The following is a 24,864-nucleotide window of genomic DNA, read 5'->3' as shown; positions in this document are numbered from 1 at the left end:
TGGGAATATGTCAGGCCATTTGTAGTAAGGATCTCTGGTACTGTAAATACTCAATAGACTAAGAGGTACTGTATACTGTATGTCCTGCAGATTATAGAAGACAGAATAGATCCTAGGATCTCTGCTTATCTCCAGGGATGATCGTGAGGAAAGCCAAGATCCAATAGAAATAAAAAGCATATAATCTAAAGTCATATTTACTGTACCTAGAAAGAGTGTTTATCTCCAGGCACTTATATTTAACTTTCTAACTGAATGATCCCATGAATAAACAATGAAGGCTAATACCTTTCTGAGTTTTGAAATGTTAATTTTAACCTTTTTTGGCAGTGGGACTTGATATTTGCAATATCAGTATTGTGTTTTAGTCTTCTCAAAATTAAACAGACAGGTGTTTTTTTTTAGATATAGAAAAGTGAGATCAAATGCACATGAATTCCATTATACAAAAGCGCAGATGGGGCGCAGACTGATCAACATCAAATGCTGTGGATATTTTATGAGGGATACAGATACTCAGTGCAACAATGACATACTTTTAAAAGAATAATATTAAAACATACATTTGGACTTGTCTGACCTCAACATATGTCCTTTTTCATTCAGTCAGCCACAGCAGATTCAAAAAGAGTAGATTAAGGCTCCTGGTATCTGCCCTAATTTTGAAGTTCACTGAACTAGTGTCGGTATGTTAAAATATAGCACAACATTTTTGACATGACATTGTTTATTGTTTGCAAATATAACCTCTTTTATCCTTTGATGGAAGGAAATACTTTTTAAATAATTCTTCACAACACAGGATAATGTACCTTTGAGCATTTAAGCCAAACTTTTTTTTTGGTCTTACTTTAGTGTGTGTACAGTAGGCACGTCTCAAATCTCTCACTATATCTGATAGATTGGAAGGCCTTGAAGTAAAGATTCGGTGTAAGAAAATTAATCTGTGGTGTCCTTCAGAAATGTGTATTGGTATTTGGAGAGATGTCACTGTCAGTAAAAAGACCCTGTGAAGGGCTAAAAGGGAAGTAGCAAAGTCCAAAAACAATAGGCAAAACATCCAAATCCAATAAACGAGCAACCAGTCCAAAAACTGGAGGGGGCAGTAAAATGAGGAAAACACACCCAAAGACGTAAGGCGAGAGCGAGAAAGCAGGAAACAGGCTAAGGTCAGTAATAATCCAAACAAAGAAAGGCGTTGGAGAAGTACGCCCACTATGGGAACTCAGGGAGACTAACCACGATAGTGAGCGAGGAACAGGGGGAAGAGGGGAACTAAAATAGTGAAGGCGGCGAAAAGTGACAGGCTAATCACTGACGGCGTGAGCAGTTGTGGAAGCGGGTGTGTGTGGATATGTGCGAATGAATGGAATGTGAGCCTTACAGTCACGCTCAGCAATGTGTTTCCGAACAGGCGCTGGGTTTCTGTAGTTGGAGAGTTCCCTCTTAGTTTCAGTGGAGATGAACAACTAAAGGAATAAAAACTATGACGTAAATAAGAACAGTTTTTGTGTTTGAATTTGATTAATTTATATGTTAAATCCCTACCCATGTTCAATCTGGAAGGATCTCATCAATAACCTCTAGGTCTGTGGCTCCCCTTGATGGTTTACTTCATAAGAGGGGGTTTGGGACAGTACGCTCATGAATGAGAAAACTGTTTCTACAGTATATACCAGTTTGCAATACGTCAAAACAGAAACAAAAACATCCCTGATTTGAATCCTTACCCTGGTTTTTGTGTAGTGGCTGAGGGAATTATTCTTAATTAAGGTATAAGTTGTTTATATTTTACACACTTGTATCTTGTAACTTTCCACTCCAATGGTTGTAAACATACAGTATGTAGTTCTGCTTTCATCTATATATGCTGAATTGTCAACGTACAGTACAGTAAGTTATGTTGCAAGGCATGACTGCCATATGTTCCTGGCAGAGTTACAAAAACAATGAGGAACTTGCTCGACTGCTCTTCACGTTCACAGCAAATGTCAAATCCCTTTTATGGACAGGTTTTACAGACTTTACTGTATAAAAAGACCACTCTTTGTAATACTTCTTTGAGTCTGGCCTACAAGAGCTAGGCTCCCATATGCATATGTAATAAAGAAGACTTATGCTACACGGACACCCGAATTGCTGTCATTTGTTTGACACAACATGGCATAGAGACATTGACTTAAATTCTGTTTACATTAGCTTTACTTGCACAGTGCAGTTCTCTAATGTGTTCAGCATTCTAATTAAAAAACTTTGATTCTACATTTAAGCCACAATGCATTATCAGAAGATCAAAGACAGGTGTTTTCTGCCATATTATGTTTGCCGAAGATCTTCATTTAGCCTCTTGTGCGGTAATGTACCCCAAACAATCTTCTTATGGATATATTTTTTAATTAAATTCATTAAAGTTTTAGACTACAATTATTTACTGTTGGCTACACACAAGGAAAAAGATGGTTGTTTCAACTGTTCAAGCAACTGCCATGCTGGCACTCTGAGCCAGAATTTGATATTTATGTTTTTTTGCCACCTGTTTAGGAAAGGGTTGACTGCTTCTTCTCTTTTTTTGATTTGTAGATGTGGAACAAATGGCCATAGATTGGCTAAGTGGTAATTTATACTTTGTGGATCGGATCAGTGATCGGATATTTGTATGCACTCAAAATGAAGACACTTGTGTCACTGTCGTTGACCTTGACCTTCATAACCCGAAAGGAATTGCTCTTGATCCACTCATGGGGTAAGTCAGCATGAACTGTTTCAAGGTCACCTTTATGTCATGTTGTATCTTATGTTTGTGCGATTCCATGTATCACCCTCAATACACTATACAATTTAAATGATGATGAGCACAGAGTTATTGTTCTGCTTTATAATGTTTCAGAATGCAAACGTTTAGGTGTGTTTCCATCTCATGGGCCTGCATGGTTTGCATCTTGTCCTTTAATAGATTTTAACCTTACTATAGATAACATTACTCTTCTTTGCATTTTGTGAAGACATCTCCTTATCTCAAAGCATGTTGTTGCAAGGGTAGAGTGAGGGCACAACGTATGCTGAAACACAATTTGAAAGTAAGGCATGTTCAAAGAAATGTCGTGTTGGGAAAGTTATTTTACAAATCATTAAGTCTTTCAAAACTGTAATTCAGAATGTGCATAGAGTGCATGAGTGAATTACAGTGCAAAACTTTAAAAAATGAGGAGTTTGGAATTATACTGTGGTAGCACCAAGAGCTGAGAATATGTAGATCATTAATTTGCAAGTGTCTGTATGTGAGATTTCCATCTTTACTGTATGTATATATTTATCATTAGATGAAGTTGAATACCACAAAGTTAATAAACCTCTATTAATACTCACAGTCCTGGCTTCAAAATGTATGTTTTTTTTCTTTCCATTTAATGTAAATGTGATTTTAAATAATTGTAATAACCCAAAGGGGATAATACAGTATTCTGAGTGAAGTAGTTCAAGTAGGTAGCTGCATCAGCATGCATGGGCTGCAAAAGAACAAGTGAAAGGTTTATTGCTGAAAAGAGAGGAAAGAAAACACAGCGTTTCAGCTGTGGAACCTTCTTCGGGTGTGATAATTCGGGTGTAATATTTAGACTGTTTCACTGTGTTTATAGAAGCTTATTCATACATGTGTGCGTACATTGCATATCGGAAGGGACGTGTTGATTGTTAATGAGCTGCAGGCTAATGAGTCTCTGAAAATATACTGTACCTGTGCACCACAGAAATGCCATCATTTGTGATTTTCAAATGCACCTCCATTCCAGTGCCGGGTTTCACAGTTATACAGTCTGTAATGATCATCCTGACACATTTCAGGCAGGCTGCAATTCTAGCTTTCAGAGTTGTTTCCACATTCATGGGCAAAGCAATCCAGTCCTTCCAGAAATAAGACAAATCTACCAATGCTGATGCTTAAAGAAAACAGCAAAATAAGCAAGGGGAAAAATACTTTGAAACAGAATGTGTGAAAGAGCAGCTATATAGTGCAGTGCAAAATATTAAATGTGGATGCTACAATTCAAGTATTTCCCATTACAAGAAGTACTACTGTTTGTCATTAGATACTACACTTTCAAGGAAACGTTTTTGAAGCTTAATTATTTTTTATTGTGCTACCTTAAAAGATAAGCTTCATATAAAAGAATAGAATGTTTTGACTTGGGCTTTCACCTTTAATGACTGATTGATGATTGGCTGATTGCCATTGCCATTTTAAATAATTGTAAAAACCCAAAGGGAATAATGCAGTATTTTGAGTGAAGTAGTTCAAGTAGGTAGCTGCATCAGCATGCATGGGCTGCAAAAGAACAAGTGAAAGGTTTATTGCTGAAAAGAGAGTAAAGAAAACACAGCGTTTCAGCTGTGGATCCTTCTTTGGGTGTGATAATTCGGATGTAATATTTAGACTGTTTCACTGTGTTTATAGTAGCTTATTCATACATGTGTACAATTCAAGTATTTCCCATTACAAGAATTACTACTGTGTGTCATTAAATACTACACTTTCAAGGAAACGTATTTGAAGCTTAATTATTTTTTACTGTGCTACCTGAAAAGATAAACTGCATTTAAAAGAATAGAATGTTTCGACTTGGGCTTTCACCTTTGATGACTGATTGATGATTGACTGATTGCCATTGCCTTCATTTGATCTCTCAATCAATACGGTAGGTGGTGAGAAGGCTATAGGGCCTCTGCCTATGGGAAGCTGCATTGCGTACATTAAAGTAAAATACATTAAAAATGGCAGTACCTTAAAATCATACAATTTAATTAAACTCATGTAAAATCAAACTTAAATGTACATGTCTATAACATAAGACAAAAATTATATTACAGTACAAGTGTTGCATTTCTCTTCCATTACTACAACTAAAATAATGTAGTACTGTACATTAGTATAATGAAGTATAATGTAGTGATCTTTTAATTATCAATAACTGCATGGGTTGCTTGTGGGAGTACTTTTTGAAAGGATTCTGCAAAGGAATTAATATATTTATTTGAATCTTTACTACACACAAACAAGCTAAAGAATGTCTGCCAATTGTATTCACCAAGGTCTCCACAGCTGTTTAATTAATTCTCAGATGTGCATCGAGGGCAAGAAGATATTCTGTACAAACATCTCTAGCGAACCAAAATAATAAGTTCAGCAGTGAATACTGCCCATTATATTTATGATAATACAAGAGGAATGCAGAAAGTGAAGTGTTCATGGGCTCAATAAAGATTTTAATGGGGTTGGTTTCAAAAGGGGCATGTTTCTTTTGGTGCCAAGAGCAGTGTTCATTTTTAGCTAGACAGCCTCTGTTATAATACTGTAAAAATGAATCCACTAGGAATAACAACACCCAAGAATAAAGTGCCCTGAAAGTATTGTTTTTGTGAAAATTTGGCTTAACCTGCTTGACTGAGGGCTGACCTCCTGGCCACAGGATGAGGGGGCCAGAACCCCCAAAAGAACCAAGAACCAAAAAGAACCAAGCGGGACCCCAAACCACCAACGCAGAAATAAGTGTTTAGCGATGTATGGCTTGAACTGTGGGGTGTTGCAGCAGTTGGATTGAAAGCTGGAGGAGTTTAAGGGTATCTGTATAAGTTTACTGTAAAGAGGCTTCCAATGACCTAGTGGAGTAGCTTAATAAGATAGGAATGTGTTGATGAGCTGCTGAGGAGGCAGCTTTAATTTGGAATGAATGGCCAGAATTGCTCAGCGCAATCCAGACATTACAAGAACTTCTTGTGGCTTATAGAGAAAAAACAGTTACTAGACAGTTTGAGACATTTCAGTAGCAAAGGAGGATCAGCAGGAGATGTGAGATGCAAACCTGAAGATGACGGAGTAGAGGTTAAGGGCTGAGTTAAACTTAAATTGGTCATACCCAGATCTACTTCAGATTTTTCACTTAAGTTATCTTAGAGGAGAGGTGGAAGTATTGGTAACCGTATGAACAGTATGAACTGAGGGTGAGTGGTGCTGCTCCAGATAGAACAGTATTTAAAGTCAGATGGAGGTAGTGATGTAAAAGGTGATTCAGGGGAATGCAAGATCTGAATGAGGAAGGAGTGGATGGGGATCCAGGGCTAAGATCTTAAACTCTGGAAACGAGAAAGAGAAGTCGGCAATAGTATTGAATTGACCTGGGATGCGAGTTTCAATAATTAGAAATGATTCTAAAGTGAAAGACATTTAGATGGCTGAGGAATCGTGATAAGTTGAGAAGATCTTCCTTTGTTGATTATAACTGGCAACGTTATCTGAATGGATAACAACCCATTGTTTCCAGTTGTGCCCCCAAAAAGAAGCAATGGAAATTGGAAACTGTTCAAATAAATTGGAGGAATGGTTAGAAGGAGAAATGAAGATAAACAACAATGGCCTTCTATAACCATTGACTTTGACAATAGCCTGCCAGGCAAATGGAAGAGATGTAATGGAAGCGGAGATGCTGAAGCATGTAAATCTGTTGACGTGTGAACTTTTAGTATCACATGAAGAGAAGTGTAAGGAACTAACTGCTGGGTTTCTTATGGACTTTGAAATAGGACTGAATGCATTGTTGACCCCTCAATATGTCCATGTGGGCACTGTGGAGAAAAAAACCTCTGGTGGTTCCACCCTAATGGACGCCGTCCTCCCCCCCCGCTCTGGACAACTGGGCATTTTATTGAGCATGGGCTACGGCTCCAGACTCCAGCTGTTATGCTGTAACTGAGAAGACGCTGCACTGATCCAGAAGCAGCAATGGCCTGGAACTTACAGTACCTGTGCAGATATTAAGTGAAACCAAAGCGGATTTGTGGCTGAGAAGGTGGCATCAGAAGCAGCAGAGGACAAGAGCATTGAACCTGGGGCTGCAATGGAGGCCCTGAATAGAGACATGAACAAGACAGGGATATGGGATATAAGACAACTGCTGACTAAGCTGGAGGTGGGACACTGGACAGACCCAGTGGCCAAGGACACAGTGTCAATAGCTGCAGGGACAGAGAGTAAAGGAACCTGGGGCTGAATTGGATGCCTGGGAATGAAAGCAGAAGAGACAAAGGGCTGATTTAAAGAACATGGAGGAAAGAATGTAGCGTGGGGCTCGAGATTCAGAGGAGTGAGTTTAGACAGGATAATAAAGAGAACAAGAGGAAGCAGAATCCAGGAGAACAGATACTGTATAGACCAAGAAAGAATGCTGGAAGAAGAAACGAGCACAGGAAGAAGGCAGAAAGGATGGTTCTGGGGTTTGCAGTGACGGTGGCTCAGAGGCTCTTCTGTGTTGCTGTGGGCATCAGCATCAGCAGATGCGGTTGCATGCTGAATAGCCTCGGATTGTTTCTAAACTTTGGGGAGGGTAAAAGCTTTCTTAGGTGAATTTCAATTAGACAGGTTTGTGAGAAGCTGGAAAAGTTGCACATTACTTTTCCTTCGTTCTTATTTTTTCTTTTCCCTGCTTGCTGTTCAAAGCATAGTCTACACATACAGTAGAAAATGTGAACACAACACAGACACAAGAATAATACAGGCGGCGAAAATGAAACAGTCTGACAAATGCAAGGAGAAGCTTTGGGAGCTCAGGTCTTTGCACTGGACTGGAGTGTAGCGCTGCTGGTGACATCAGGAGATGCGGAGGTTTATTGAAAGCCCAGAGCTTGTTTATTGTATATCTTTGAAGCAAGAAGCAATTCTCCTAGATGTACATCATGAATAGAACTTTGTATTAGCAGAGAGTTTGGTGATGTTGTGCTTCTGCCCAGATGATAATGGGACAAAAGGATTCAAAATCCTGCATTTTGAAATCCTGCAATCCTGCAAAATCCCGTCCAGAGCAGCCTGATTTTTGTTTAGCAGGAGAATACAGTATAACAGGATGTCTGTTGTGACGCTGGCTGTTTCGACAAAGACAGGATGAGAATGGCAGATCTCAGTCTTCGGAAAGGCTTGGAATTTTGACCTCTAGATGAGTCTGGCTGAGATTGAAAAGTGAGTAACTGAGACGGCAAGGCAGCAGATGAAACACTCTGGTACGCAGAGGACATGGGGAGCAGCTGTTCCTCACCGAGATCAGGCTGTGCGTCAGAGAAGCAAACAGGAATATCCACTGCAAAGTGTAGGCAGCGAGTCTGATTGAACTTGGTTGTTGTTTGTTGTTGTCATCCCTACCGAACATTCATTTAATTGTGTTCTTTGGAAAAATATTCTCTTCATGGTTGTTCAACTTATTCTCTGAAACTTTCTGAAAAATATAACATCCCTTCACCTGCATTTACTACTTGGTTGTCATTAACAGCCATGTTCTTTCACAGTTCCTTATATTAAAACATGTTAAAATGTCATTCATTTATACATCTAGACACCCTTAGGGTGCTATCACTTGTAGATAGTTTTAGATGAGATTGATTCCTATTGCAATTGCAACAGATTCAGGTTCTTGGGCTTATGCCCTCACCACTCCAACCCCAGTTCATCCTTCACTGCATGGGCACGAACACAGGTGTCTTGCCGACTGAGCTAAAAAAGACCTTCCTCAGCCCACGCAGCCAAGATCCCTGTTATGCACAGGGACATCGTTACAATATCTTAACCAAGCTTGCTGGTACAGTATGACTTTATTTGGAAGTACACATATTACCCATTTATTATAATGATAATGATAGAATTATTGTAATATTATTAGCACTTACTTGAACAGTTGAAACTTGAAGAAGTCTGACCATGTGATTTTTGTTTTTTCTGTTTTTGCTGGGATCTGAAAGCAAGGCTCCACCAAGCGCAATAGCCCAAGCCAGCCTGACATGAGCCTGCCACTGCATTGGTGTTGCTCTGATTCCCTATGGGCACCATAGCTCTTGTTGGGAATCACAAATGTACTGTACTTTGTCACCTTCTCTGCATTGCCAATCACATGCATCCATGTATTCAAGAAAAAAATCCTCTGGGTTGCAATGTACCGCTCTGAACACTGAACCTCTAGGAATTAAAAACTCATCAGATATTGCATAGTGGCAATCAGTCCGAAAGATGACTGAAGAAATTACGTTAGAACTGTAAGTGTACTGTAAGTGTAAGCACCAAGCATGCTATTATGATTATGATTTACCTGTACAAAGACTATAATGTTACTCAGTCTTAACTGACAGTTGAATTGTGCCATTTTCAGTCAATTAAATGTGGATATACTACAGCAGCAAGTAACTCCATACATGTTTTAAGCCTGACGCACATACAACTCCTGTAAATACCTCATCTAACAACAGCTTTCCATACTCTCTCAGAACAAGCCAAAGCAGACAAAACATTTGAAGACAAAATTACATTGGCTTGCTAACCATTATTAAAAAAAGCAACTGAAGTAAGTTAGAATTTTGCTTTTTTGTTTCTTTTGCCGTTTTTAGGCAATGTATGGTTTGTCCATATCTGTGTTTATGTTCACATGTATTAAACTGTGGGAAATGCTTTAGATGTCTTTAAAATGTATAATTAAAAAAAGCTTCAGTAGCCTTGACTTAATATTAACACATTCACTGTGGTTCTGCAGAGTAGACTGTTTCTGCAACAGCAGTCTGACATACTGGAGAGATGTGGGCACTGATTATAAACAGCTTCACAAAACAAAGGTGGAAAACATAACACATGTGATTTATATCTATTTTAATCCAAAGTCACTTTCGATTCACACTCAGTTTTTGTTTTCTTTTTTTTTTTTTTTGCTTTTTATTGTGCTGACACTATATGAACTATGAACTATACAAGCATTATGTTTTCTGAAAGCAATAAGGTGAAATGGGAATTGCTGTTCCTGGGAAATTTAGATGAGTGTCTTTTTGAGGCCAAAAACCACAAATATTTCATTGGAACTTTTGTGTTAATGCTCATTATAAGAGGTTAAGGTTTTCTGAGCTTGCTTTGTAAAATTACAGGGAGTGACATTAAAAAGAGTGAATGATGATTCTCTGTCCACAAGAAACCTGTTAAACATTAAATTGTTTAGGCTAGGTGATTTCCAAAGAGACAAAATTCTGATGCAAATTTTAAATTTATATTTTTATGTACATTAATATAGTTCATACTTTGCCAAATTCATTATTGGTTTTGGAGCCTGAGCACCAGCATAGATCATGAGCCTCTGTAGCCTCTGAGTAATTTTCCTAATTTTCAGTTTTATGATTCAGCAGTAACATTACTTACATGTAAAGCGTATGTGACACCAGCTAGGTTTCTACCAGATTCTAGATTCATGGGTTCTGTGAAAAAAAAAAATTCTGTGCAGTGGTCTAATTGGAGAATCACGAGTACAGCTGGTTTTGTTTATACCATTCAGAGGCTAAAAAGGCAGAAAAGGTTTTAGCGCCTTGAGCAGTGAAGTGAAAACTAAAGAAACTGAGAGGAGCATCATCACATCTCAGCATATCTTGCAGCTGTAATGGGATATATACTGTATATCAGCAAATCTTTGAAATATTTCATTTCAGATTTATTTTCTTGCATCCAAGCAATGTCTGAATTTTTGTGTCTGCTGTTAAAAGATCATGCCATACTATTAAAAACTGTTATATGAAGGGAAATTTGCTAGGTTCTTTAATTGCATAATATTGACAAGGCTGAGGACAATATACAGTACAACCCCACTCCTTCACAGAATGCCTGCTATGATTCTTTCTAGCATTTACCTTTTTTTCAGAACATGCACATGCCATTCTGACTTTAGCTCACAGCAACCAATTTATACCTGTTTTTGTGTCAGCTAGACCAGCGCTGGATTGCAAGAATAGTTTTTTGAACATTTTTTCTCAGTCTGTCTTCAGCAGAAGGGGACCTTAGTTTGTATTGGTGTGAACATTATGCCAACATGAATGCTGATGTTCATGGGTTGACCTGACAAGTATTTTTGAAGGTTGGTTAAGGAAAGTGACTTTGATAATGACACCTCAGGTTGTCCGACTATACTAATAGCTGAATGAAAGTCAGATAGACTTTTAATGTTACCTATTATGTTCTTGTGTGATCTCAATGACTTTGCCAGTGCAGTCTTGATTAGTGTGCAGCCTAGGATAAGTGAGAGTGGAGTGTTCTGCCAATGCATAGAATAGTATTGTATTATTGTATACAAGAGGATGTGTGTGGGTTTTATGGGTTTCAGTGAGAATTGCTATATTGTACATCTGGTTCTGTAATAGAAAATGTTAATCTATCATTTAAACAATTATTATAGATTTTGAAAACTATCCAATGCACATTCAGAAAGTCACAACAGTCCAGTGGTCATTTGTAGTCACAACATACTTCCTTAACTTTAGAGACCCACTTCAACTAAGTGCTTGAGTTTGAAAACAGTCATTTGTATTCAATGCTGAGTTACATTTGCTCTGTCAGCTCCAAGCTGATGAAGGTTTTTGTTTTTCCTCCAAAAATGGTCAAGTTCAAAGCCTACTCTTTTATTGAATTGGTGCGCACAGAATAATTATCTCCTGCATCTTTGCTGTCAGCTTTTATTAGTGTGCCAGGCACAATTTGCTGTCCTGCTTACACTGCCCATCTTGTGCAGCTCCATTGGATTAAAATGAAGATTAAAATCTAAAGAATGAAACTGTATTAAATAGCATAATATTCAATATATATGACATAAAAGAACCAAGGCCATCATTTGGGAGGGTGATACTGTATATCTCAGACATAGAGCTCATTGCTACTGTAGCATGTGAAGTGTGTATAATGCATCATCATCTTCTGCAAGCAGAGGAAGCTTTCTGCAAGATCAAACCAGATACACTATACTAAGCCAGGCACAACGGGAAACAAAGGGAAAAGACTAAGCACACATTCAGGCAGTTTTGAAATCCTCCTCACTCCCCTAAACTTAAGTGCTTTTTCATGGTAAAAGGTAAGAGGGCATTGGACAGGGGTGGGTGTTGTGTAGGTGGCCAGTAGGAGGAATGGAAAGGGAATTTATCACAAATAATTGTTCAAATTGAGAGTGAGGAACAGTTTTATGAAATGATTAATGCTGGTTTCCATTGGCAGGTTGTTTTGCTAAAATGTAATTTAGGAAATGTTCATGTCAAGCTTTCACCAGCTTCTTCTCTGCATAAAGACTTACAATATGTACTGTATGTGGCAGAATGAAGTTGTTCTTGTTAACAAAAAAATACTGCATTCCCCTTAAACAGTTTAGTGCAAACTAGCACTTACGCTCAATGAAAAAGCTAATATGAATCGCTTTTATTCGGTTAATTAAGAATCTGCTCATCAAGCCCTTTTAGAATAACTAATCAATTTAATGTTTGTAGTCTTGGCCCCAGGAGTCTGAACTAATAGTTTCTGCCAAGACTGCTCCTCATCAACGTTCATCCATATGTTGGTTGAGAAGTATATGGGGTATTTCTTGCATAGTAACCACTGTAATGGAGGAGGCAACAATAATTAATGCCAAGGCCTGGTATAATGTTTTTTTTTACTTTGTACATATTTAATTTTTGATATGCAATATACAGTATTGCCAGTATTGCAATAAGAGATGGACCTTGTGTTAGACTTTATTTGCATGTACTTATCCTGCATGTTTCAGTGCTTTCAGGCTTCTGCTGCAATGATACCATAAGGAAATATTAAGCTAAACATCTTAAAATAGAGATTTAGACTTTTTTTAGTAAAAGTATCATTCATTCTGCTGGACACTTCAGTATAGAGAGAAACAATGAGAGAGATGTTGTGAGGCCTGTGGCATACAAAAGTATTTACTTGCTTAAATCACCTTAAGGATATTTCAGCAATTTACTCAGCTGTTTAAGGTGTTTGTTTTATTCTGAGGATTTTATAAAATTACCATTAAAGAAAAATATAACACATTATGATTGTGATCACCTTGATAATTCATTATAATGAAAAAAAATACTTATTTAACATATGTGTTTTAAGAACCTGGTGACTTTTTTGTTATTTTATTAGTATCAGATGACTTTTATTTGGTATTTTGTTAGCTACTTTTCTATGATAAATAGAAAATAAATTCTATAAACTCACCCTTCGTAATCACACTTGGGATGATATGCATGTAGTTACTTAACATAATAAGACAGGACATGACACTAGTCCTAATTCATTCTGTAGTAACATTCATAAGAAATATTGCTTGAATTCTAATATGGTTTATGCAAAGAAAATGTCTAAAAAAATCCTGCAAAACAATTTGTAATCCGAAATGCAGTGACCCATTTTATGGGTAATATTAACACATTTTCAAACAATTCATACTGTGATCTGGAAAATGTACAAAGTACTTTACACTTTCTTCTATCTTTCAAAATGTTTTGAACTTTTCATCATCATATAAAACTTAGTCCAGGACAGATATTACTGGATCCCAGAGAAAGTATGTGTACAGTACAAGTTCAAAGTGTTCAGGGAATTAATAAATGCAGAAAGGGAATTTTCCCTATGAAAACACTGTTAAAACACAGACTATTTCTCATTTCAGTAAATAAAATTTTAACCACACATCTGTGCCTGTAAATGTTTATGTATGCATCTGTTAACATTGAAGATATTTGTACGCATCTGGTAAAAAAGTGTGCATCTGCGTAATTAAACTTGTTGCACTGAGGAAGTAAATAATGTAGGTATGGCCAATACTAATGAAGAATTCATAAACTACCTGTGATTTTACAGCTCCCGCCTATCTCTAAATTATATTAAAAACATTACCATACAATAGAGATGTTTGGTCTTGTCTTTTCCTTTTTTTTTAATGGAACTCTTAATTACAAAATTGAATCATCTATGCATATGTCCACATTAATTAATATTTAAATAAAAGTTAAAATGGGCAAATTTCAGTACAATATGTACTTGCAGTGGATGACCTATGTTACTGTATATTCATATAACAGATGTTCTGTTATACAAGTTGAGAAAAGTATAATTGAGAATAACTACAGTTTAATAACTAATGTTTATTAATGTTGTGCTTGAAGTGTTACTGAGCACTGTATCATTAGTCTTAAAATACACAGACAGCTGAACACTAGGACAGTAGTTTTAATTGACATTTATATGTGGTAATGGTGACCTATGCCCACAGCTGTCTAGTACTGGTCTACAAAAAATAATGAAAAACCTAACCATCCTATAAACAATATTTGCTTGCACTTGAGTGAACATAAGTGTTCAGCATTGAATGTTCAAGCTGTAGATTGAGGAATCCTGTGTTGATAATAAAGTAGTCCTTAGAACACTTTCTAGTTATCAGATCTGAGTTACATTTTAAGGTTCTGTTTTATTTTGTAAAAATTGTTATTATTTAAACCTATGAGAGAACAGCCAGTGTACTATAGAAATCCTACAGTTATTTACAGTAAGATAAAATGAAAAAAAGATTAAGCGCATTATTTACATATTGTGACAAAGATAATAGAGATGTACTGTCTGTTGTCTGCTTAGCTGATACAGTGATATATCCATGACATGCACAGATGGGCTAAAGAGCCTGTTGACATCAGCAGAATTCCCTGTGTTCCTACAAAATGTACTGTGGTTATATATTAGTACTTTTTTAAATTGACTTTTATTTTAAAACAAGCAATGCATGAAAATTATTTCTTATAGAAAAAAGATTAGCTGATTATTAATACTGGGTACAGGTGCCACATATACTGTATTTTGCAAGTTACAACTTATTTAAATAAACAGGGTTCAATGTTTTCTTGCAGGAAGCTTTTCTTTACGGACTATGGAAACATCGCTAAAGTGGAGCGATGCAACATGGATGGCACAAACAGAACGGGGATAGTGGGTTATAAAACCGAACAGCCTACCGCCATCACTCTGGACTTGGTGAAGAAACTGGTATACTGGGCAGATGTTTATTTGGACTATATTGAGGTGGTAGATTATAATGGCAAAAACAGACATACTGTCATTCAAGGAAGGCAGGTGAGCATGAAGTAATTTACTACTACTATTACCTATATTCTGTGGAATATGAAAATATAATTCTAAATGCATAAAATAAACCAAAGAACTAATATTTTTGCATGAAAGCCTGTGACCTCTTTCTTCCACCCTTTGGAATGCACATATTCCTATTCCAGTCCCTTTGCAGATTTTTTCTACACTGAGTGACAGCTGCTACCTCTCAATAATAACAGGTGCTATAGGAACACCTGCTTATTGAAATTATAGATATACTGGAATAAAGCACTGTCTCTCTTTCTGTTGCTGAGAGCTTGTTTTAATGAAGTTAACAACCAAACAGATAAGAGGAATCCCAACGAACTGTCCTGCAATTCTTACTATGTGTTGTGGCAATGAAGAAACATCCTCTTCAAAAGTATTCACAAAAAGAGATCATATGGGAACAGAACAAGAACATTATTATTCAAAGCTTCAAGAACCTTTTCGCTGAGTTATTCCCCAAGTGATAAGGGAAAAGAGCATACAAATGGAAGTAACTCTCATTATATTTGCAGGTGTTCTTAAAGAAAAAATAATAATATATATATATTATCTGATATTAGTCTTTAGTGTTTTTGACTCATTACAGTATCAGGCAGACAGTAAAATGTTGCTAATTCTTTTCAAACCATAGTACAAGAATTAGTATGCATCAAATACTAAAACTAAGAGGTTCTCAAATGTATGTTAATTTTATATTTCAGTTTATAGAGTTAATTTGCATATTTCAGAACCTCTGTGGTTTAGGCCGAGAAAAAGGATATAGAATTTGCAAACATTTTTGGGGGGATTTGCACTCAAGATGTACTGTATTCACTGAAGAATAAATTTGTTATCCTTTCATTAGAAAACAAAACACTGAAAAGCACAACTGCCCTCTAACTGGCAGCCTGTGCTTTTGAAACCAGCACCCACACAAACAGCAGGCCAGTGTAATCACCTGGCCCTGGGCAGCTGCCTGCTTCAGTCCAGCTGGTGCAGGCCTGATTACAGCAGTGGGGCTTTTCCTGTATGAAGTCATGTGATCTTAGTAGGGCCACTTGTGCTTAGGGACTGCTGTGTCTAGGAGTTACTATGCCCAGGTACTGCTAATACAGAAGTTTCTTATTGAAAGCCTGTCTTATGATTGTGATACCTTTCTTTAAACCAACGTGTCACCCCAAATATTTATAAATGGGTATCTTTTTCTGGACTTTTTGACATTTTTAACAGTGATCTTTGGCCAAAGTTCTCTTTAATATGTCTACCTGTCAGAAGATGGACATTTTACTGTTGTTTTCTGAATTTCTGCTTTTAGAGAGGCTTAATGAGTATTTGTGCAATTACTTGATTAAGCTTGCAAATTGAATTTGTAACTTAAAATTGTAATCAGATTTAAACGGAGAGTTATGGAGAAGGAGGAAGCCCAGTTCTGGCCAATAGGAGTGCAGCTCAAAGGTATAAATTGGGTCCTGAAGACAATTGTTTACCAGCATTTGTCACACTAACACCCCTCTCTCCTCTCCTCTCCTGCTCCAGCAGGCAGCGGCCTGTTGGTTTATCAGGGGTTCAGACTTCCTGTTTCATATGCCCAGGTGTTCCCTTATTTCTCACCGAGCAGATTAAAATGAAACATATCAACACATAACAGCTGGCTCAGGACAGCACATGGTGACACAGTAGGGGATTGAATGTGGAACCTTCCAACAAAGAGCCCTTTACTTTACTGGATTATTATTAATTTAGCCGACACTTTGATCCAAAGTGACTTACTGTACATCACCCAATTACACAGCTGGGTATCCTACTGCTGCGAGTCAATTACCTTAAGAAAGTTTTAACATTAGAAAGGTTACAAATGACAGGAAGCCATTTGGCCCATCAAACTCATTTGGTAGTTAGTGGTTAATTGATCCAAGGATCTCATTCAGCCGTTACTTGACGGAAACAAGGGTATCAGCTTCAACACCTTGAGTGTTAGTTCTATAGTCCCACAAATCTTTGGGTAAATATGTGCGTCTCAGTTTTAATTTGACTTCCATGTACAGTAGTTTCCAGTTGTGCTGGTTCGTGTTTTACTGTTCCTTCTGAAGAAGCCCACTAGGTTGACTTTGTCAGCGCCTTTGAGGAGTTTCAGTACTTTAATGTTGGGTCTCCTCATAATTGTCACTGTTCAGGACTATAAAGGTTCAGTTCCTTAGGTCTGTCAGTGTAAGCTTCCTCAAGCATACAAGAGCAGCTCCACACCTGTTATTTGTACTTGCAAGTTATTACAAGTGCAGATCCTAATCCACCACTCCACACTGTTGCTTCATATAAGTGGGGCTGGTTTGTGTTTTCTGAAGTTGGCATTTCACAGGTGTGTAAATATGTCATAATTGTATTACTTTTAATTTTAATTGATTTATTTTACCGTATTAATTCATTTTATTGTTTCTTTCAGGTGGCTTATCTGTATGGGTTAACACTTTTTGAGGATTTCTTGTATGCAACACGTTTGGAGCCCACTAAAGGAAATAAAGTGGACATTTTAAGGATAAACCGGTTCAATAGCACTGATGTCCAAACTCTAACCAGCATGGAAAACTCTAGAGTAATACATGTCTACCACAAGCTGACACAACCAGCAGGTAAAATACAAACACATAATGTACTGTTATATAAGAGGTTTAAGATTGCCTGCCTGAGATTATAATATAAATAATATAATAATATAAAATACTGGTACATGACTGAAAAACTGCTGGCACAAATGTGCCTGATCTTAGAGTGCTCACATGAAGTTCTGAAGGTCTGAGAGGCTCTTAAAATGTCCTGTTTTTCTCTGTGTGGTCTCTGCCTCAAGCAAAACCTTGGATTTTGATGGAAACAGAACAGCAAAGGTTTTCTGTGGCTGGTGCTGACCCACATTTTTCATTTTCACCTATGACAAAGATTATCAGCTGCCTGTCTAGAAAAGATCAAAGAAGAAAATAATTAGAAATGTTAAAGGAAGCCTCTCTTGGAATGGTATCTCTTAGCTGCAGAACCTATATAAAATTCTGATCACATAATAAAATGTTGATTCCTATTACTTCTAGAAAGCCAAAAATATGTTTTTATTAATAACCCAGATTTATACATTATTATTTTAAGAACTTCTCAGTAGGCATCAAGCAGAGCAAAGTCTCTCATTTATCCATAAAAAAGAAAGCGGAAACACCATTAGAAATTCACGGTACAAATAACATTTTCTGATGCAGGAACTTTAAACATAGTGCCAGTGTACTATCCCGCCGACTGTGTTTGATGCAGTTTGAGGAGGCTGTGTGTTTGGAGCTAAGGAAACGTCCTTGTTTTCTCTCTGTTGGTTGCAGTCAGGAGTCATGCTTGTGAGGTGAGCCCTTCTGGGAAGCCAGGTGGATGTTCACATATCTGCCTCCTTAGTGGCAGCTACAAATCCAGGACCTGCCGCTGCAGGACTGGCTTCGCCCTGGGAAGTGATGGCAAGTCGTGCAAAAGTCAGTCCATATTCCTGTTTTCTACCTCTAGAGCACAGAAACGTTTCCTGCCATATGTGTGTGTTATATACTGTGCTCCTTAATTCCTTGGCAAGTATACTGAATTTCAGAGTGTTAAGGATGGTACAGTTTACACTGTATACAATATACATGCTTACATACGCTAAATTTTACACAATCTTTTTTTTTTGCAGGAATTGAAACCATGCATATACTGTACCAGTGTCTAAACAATAATTACTAATATACGTTTTGACAAACATTTATTAAAAAATAAATCTGTTTTGCACTATCTCTTTTATTTAAAAATGTTTTAAGATATACAAGCTTTACCACAATAATGTCCAGTGAGGTTGTTTTGTAGTTTGTTATACTAGGGCTGGTATAATATGTTATTCAGTATAATATCATCTTTGATATAATCATATTGTTCTCTTTAGTCATGAAAGATGAAAGGTTTTTATTTAATTCTTCATTGTGACATTGGTTTTCTTCTAGGTGCTTGAGATATTATTCATAATCAGAATATTTAATGAATATAGTATTTTATTACTGAGTCCTGTTTTGTATTTATCACAAAATGTAAAATATTTCCTCATGACATTACACACTTTTCCTTGATTGTTGACATATATAAAAAAAAAACGTTGATCAAAGACAAAAAGGATTGATGATTAATAAAAAATACTTTTTAAATTTAACAGCAATGAAGATTCCAGTCTTGCCAAAGACATGAGTTATTTTTGCTTATATAAAGAATTTTCCTGAAAAGTCTGCCATCTCACATGATTGGGTTTGTAACCTAAATTTGTATTCAGATTTGTAAGGGAAGTTATGGAGAAGGAGAAACTCCAGTTCTGGCCAATAAGAGTGTTGTTCAAAGGTACTGTATAAACTGAAGCCTTAAGACCATTGTTTCCCACATTTGTCACACTAACACTACTCTCTCCTCTCCTGTACTTCATGAAAGTGTACATACAGAGTTATGAGATTTCTGTCAGTATTTATTTCACAAATCATAAGACACCCATCTTCAACTCATAACTTGGTTAGAGGAAACCGAGCTGCCCTTATGTAGGAAACTAAGGCTGTGGTCTTGGTTTCACTTTGACTAAATTGGTCTCCTGGGTGGCACTTTCAGAATAATGGACTTTGAGGAGGTTATTAGTGTTTGCTACAACAGATCCAAGTGTTTCTTTTCATATTCTTACTGTATGCTCTGGGACCCTGCAGGAGCAGTCTATCTGTGATTTATGTCTTTTAGTCTGGACAGTAGCAGCTTTCTGAGGCCCTGTGTAGGGCACTCTTCACTGTCAGATTTAATGAATGTTGCAGTCAATACAAACAACATCTCTTCCAGCTACTAATGAATTGTAAAATTAAATGTCTACAGCATAATAAATGCCCATTTTACTCTGGCTTCAACACATATATCCTCTGATCTGCCTTGTCTTGGAAACATGGACCATTTGGAACAAAAGAATGATTAATTAGATAGGGCCTAATCAGCGGAACTAATTCTTGTTTTAATTAAGGTAATGTAATTAGCTAGTATTCTTGCTTTAGATACATTTTGATTGCTGAAGAGTTTAATTTTCTGTGTTGAATAAAAAATGCTAATTATGCCAATTAATTAGATGATGACACTACGCAGTGTAAAGAAGATTAGTTTGTGCTGGTTTGTTTATTTTTGTAATCTTGTTCCTGCAGAACCCAAGAATGAGATGTTCCTTTTTTATGGAAAGGGGAGACCAGGCATTATTCGGGGAATGGGTCTGAATACCAAAGCTGGAGATGAGCACATGATTCAGATAGAGGATCTTGTTAATCCACGGGCTCTCGACTTCCATGCTGAAACAAATTACATTTACTTTGCTGACACAACCAGCTTTCTAATTGGAAGACAGAAGATCGATGGAACGGGACGAGAAACAATACTAAAAGATGGTGAGTATTTTGAGAACCTCAAAATACTCTTGATATTCTTAATTTGGATGATCCTCGAGGAGCATGAAAAAGAAAAATAATTCAATTAATTAACAAATATCATAACAAGAACAACAATACTATAACTACTACTATGCTTGCATTTCTATTGCATTTCTTATCTCAAAGGATTCCAAATTGTGTTAATTAATTCTTATACAGTATATTTGTTGTAACAGCTATACATGGAAATCATATATACTGTAATTCATTCTATATTTTTATATTTCAAACATTGGAATGTCCATAAAATAAATGTATCTTGTCTTATATCAATATAAGGGGTATAGATAATCTTTGATGTCTTGTGAAGGGTCCTTTGAATTGTACTGTAGATTTGAATTGCAAGCTTTTCTGAAACTGACTGACCTCTAATGTCTCAAGCATTTCTCTAAGCAGCAGTTACAGTACATGTATTTTTTTTTCTAAAGATTGCTGATATAAAGTAGTTTTCAGGCGTATCTTAAAGAACGGGCAGAAGAGACACTGATCTACTGCATGTCAGTGTGACTTGTGCAGAGATGATCAAAGCAGCTCAATTAATTTAATCTACTGTATTTACCTCTATATTCCTTTACAGACCTTGATAACGTGGAAGGGGTGTCAGTGGACTGGATTGGAAACAACCTGTATTGGACAAATGATGGCTATAGAAAAACCATCAGTGTTGCCCGACTGGAGAAGGCATCCCAGACCAGGAAAACTCTTTTAGAAGGAGACATGTCTCACCCCAGAGGCATTGTGGTAGACCCAGTAAATGGGTATGTACTCAAACCAATTTCTGACAGGGATGGAGACTGAATTATTTTTTCACAAAATTTGTGATAAACTAAGGATTATAAAAAATATCATAGGTTTGTGCACATATGCTAAAGTCAATAAAAAATATAATCTTTTTGATCTGAAATTAAATATAATGTAAATTGCTATTATATATGCATATAGCTTGAGCCAGTCAAACTCAGCAAAGAAATCAGTCTACCTTAAAGTCCATGGAGAAAAATTTCTAAGTAGCTGAATTTTATTGTCAATGAATTATATTGTAAAAATATATATTGAAAGTAAGCAAGAAAGGAAGCAATAAAGGTGAAACTAACATATTTGATTCTGTTGATGGTAATTTTCATGTGCTTAATCTTACCTGAGACATGTTCAGAACTGGAAAGAACTCTGATTATACATATTATATATAAGATAGGCAGAACATTCTGCTTCAATCCTTTGGGTTTCCATGGAATCTTAATACTTAGATAATTTAAAATGATCCCTTTTTCATCATTATTTCTCTGGATGAAAGGTGATACAAAAACAAAATCTCTGCACTGAACAATAAGGAAAATATTTTCACAGTCCCTTACCTGCATGTGTTTCATAAATAAAATCAGTAAAGTAAAAAGAAAATATTAAATGGCATATTTTACTTTTGTTCCAGCTGTTGTCAAACTTTGTTCATCATAACCACATCTCAACAGTTGTGATGTCATGGGGGTAGTGGCAACCAATGTGGGCATGGACAGGCATGTCCACCACTCTGGACACGAGCCTGTTGGGGAATTTTTTCACAGTCCTCTTTTATCACTGTCTCAGTGTATACTGTTTTAATATACACTCCTACGAGAGTAGATCTGACCATGGCCCCCTCATGGGGGCAACCCTGACAGGTGGTGCCGCTTATTTATGTATCTTGACTCTCGGCTTACAGACTCTTGAGCAGAGTCTCTGTCTCATGCATGTTATCCTTTCAAATCTCCTCCGAGATTGTTAACGGAGGTGTATCACATTGCCGATCCCTTAGTTCACGGTTTCCTGGGCTCGACAAACTTCATCTTCCATTCGTGCCCTAAAAGCCAAACCCTTCCACGAAGATGTCTCTGGGTCCCTCATATCGTTGAGCACTTCCTTCACTGACTCCAGGTTTTAAAGGATCCACTCTCCGATGATCCTAGAACCCTCTCACTCAACTGGAGCCTCCTGCTTCCTGATGAGACACATGGACCTTCCTGCCCCTCCTGTCCAGGACAGCTTCTTGTCCTCTCATGACCAGCCAGCCTCAGACCCACACCTCCAGCTGCTGACGCCATCCTCCTGATGACACCAGACTGGGTCTCACACTCACTCAGTCTCCAGTACCTCACTCGTGCACGGAGACCTTCTATGCTAACAAATTGAGCCTCTTCCGCACGTCACTCCATGCTGAGACTCAACACACTTTTCCTTAATTAAAATCCACAGACCATACACATGGCCTAGCTGGCTCTCCACTCTCGTGCCCCAGTTTGTGTACACTTCTGCAGCTACTGGAAAATCTCCTCCTGTGCCCAGACCCTGCCGCAGACTCACTCACACAGCTGCTGGCGTACCTTACACCCGTGCCACCACTGCGCCTCAACACCCTGTGCAGCATCCGTGATGCCACCGCATGCTCACCACCAGAGGTCTGCTAATGGGATCCCACTCTCTCCCCCAATACCTTATATGACCAGGGGGAGGGTCCCTGTACTGCTCCAAACATGTTGATCATGCTCATACGGACACTAACTCGCCAAACTTACAAGCTCTGTCCCAGACAGCCCTGTTCTCACATCAAAACCGGCTGCTGCCCCCTTAAGCTCTGATTCTCCCGAGGTTCCTCTTTCATGTAAGGGTCCATTTCTCCCATCAGTCTCAGTCTTCTCTGAGACCGATGCTCTTCTCTGTCCCTTCCAGGTTTAAGGCTCCACACTATCCCCGGATCCCTCCAGAAGTGCCGCTTTCATTACTCTCCCCTCGTTGGGGTCCGTTGGCGTTCTCTCTCTCACCCGTGGGGCAGACACGCTCTCCTAACTGCACCTCACACCTGCTCCTGTTCAGCTGCGCCCCTGGCTCTCTCGCTGACGAGCCCCTGGATGTGATCTCCCACGTCTCTCCTGCAGCAGCTCAGGATTGAGTCCTGCTTCACCTCTTTTCGAGGGAAATTAGGAGCCCGGTTCTTAAAGCAGTCCCACAGCTGAGTCTGATTAACCCTAGAAAAGCGCTCAGAAGTGGTTGCCAAGGCAATGTATCTCACTCTCACTGAGGGCTCTGCTGCTTAAAGGCACCACTCCCGGGATTATCATTATACTGTATTTTTAGTTAATGATAACATCAGAATGCTACTACAACCAACAGGCATGATGGTAGATCTTAAGATAATAATAAAAATGGGCTCTGTTGAATCATTCTGAAGTAATATTCCAGCTTCCACAGACCATCTCCAGGCAGAAGATTATGCCTGTGGAGAAAAAAAAACTGGTACACATACTGTTCTGTACAGTAAATACTTTTATCCTGTCCTGTGTGTTTAAAAAAATAGCCTCAGGTAAAATATTTAACTTTCTGTGCAACGTTTTGTGAGCTGTGGAGTCTACTGTGGTGTGCTATTTGAAATGTCCAGATCTAAAATTCAATTTTATTTTAATTTACCAGCTTCAGTATAATGTAAATAACCACACACATCTGATACTGATATACTGATATAGATACTGATATACAAAATCAACCCCAAACTAAAAAGAAGACAGACCCACTTTCATTACAAAAAAGCAGAGTGGAGGGAACATGATGAACTCTTTAACACAAAAATCAGACTAAACCAACCAGAAAAAACACTACTATACCAAAGTTTTTTTTTACCAAGAGCATCTTGTCCCAGGAAAGGAAATCAACAAAAGAAATGTTCTCACATTTATGTCTGCATACTGTAGGCTGTACAAAATAATCAAAGAGCAGACTATAGGATGGAAGCTCAGTGTGCTCAACCTGTCATCACTAGAGTGCACAGCTCAGTTTCACCCAGGCTGGCTGTCCACATCACCCACTGACACAGGGAAGAGCAGGCTGCCAGGGCAAGACACTGTGTGCTAGCACAACACACAGGGAGGACGTATAACTGATCAAAGGCAAACAGAATTTGCTAAAATAATGACATTGACATTGACACAATATCTACAACTGATATAATGCGCCATTGAAACAAGCAGGGTCTAAGAATGCAAAGAATTTGCACATGAGAGTAAAGTAAGCATGAGAAGTTCTCCATTTGTCTGTTTCACAGGAACAACAGCTCCCTGTCGCTACTGTGTGCTTCCTTACTGTTCCCTGAGGTGGACTGTCCTTCATTCCTTCACTCTCATGTCCTGCTTCCTCTCGTTCCCTGACTTTGGCTGATGACAGGAGGTTCTGTCCCTTTGTGCTGCAGCCACATCCTCCAGCATCAGGACAGCAAGAGGCTGTAATTCTGCTCCTGCTTTGCCATTACTGTTTACCTCTTTCCTGGGTCTTCTGGCGGGAGAGGATTGTGGGAATTAGAGTTTCTCTCTGCTTGCTGTGCAAACCAACAGAGCCGTGGCTACCATCTAAAACTCTCCCTCTCCCCATCTAAAACTCTCCCTACCTAACCAACCCTGTGTTTCA

General features: G+C 37.9%; 1 protein-coding gene across 4 annotated transcripts in view; it reads left to right on the top strand.

The window, feature by feature from the left end:
- Positions 1-24,864, top strand: part of LOC102685206 (low-density lipoprotein receptor-related protein 1B) — a 461,586-nt gene that overhangs the window by 195,949 nt on the left and 240,773 nt on the right. For all 4 annotated transcript variants that reach the window (XM_015358626.2, XM_015358625.2, XM_015358624.2 and 1 more), the window contains 6 exons: positions 2,581-2,743; positions 14,725-14,947; positions 17,391-17,577; positions 18,304-18,447; positions 20,158-20,394; positions 21,014-21,194. In XM_015358626.2, the coding sequence (XP_015214112.2) occupies positions 2,581-2,743; positions 14,725-14,947; positions 17,391-17,577; positions 18,304-18,447; positions 20,158-20,394; positions 21,014-21,194 (1,135 nt within the window). The remainder of the gene's footprint in view (positions 1-2,580; positions 2,744-14,724; positions 14,948-17,390; positions 17,578-18,303; positions 18,448-20,157; positions 20,395-21,013; positions 21,195-24,864) is intronic.

The sequence above is a fragment of the Lepisosteus oculatus genome, chromosome 12, assembly GCF_040954835.1.
Source record: "Lepisosteus oculatus isolate fLepOcu1 chromosome 12, fLepOcu1.hap2, whole genome shotgun sequence".
Classification (NCBI taxonomy): Eukaryota; Metazoa; Chordata; class Actinopteri; order Semionotiformes; family Lepisosteidae; genus Lepisosteus; species Lepisosteus oculatus.
Note: the sequence above shows the minus strand (reverse complement) of the source record. Positions and strands in the feature narration are given on the sequence as shown.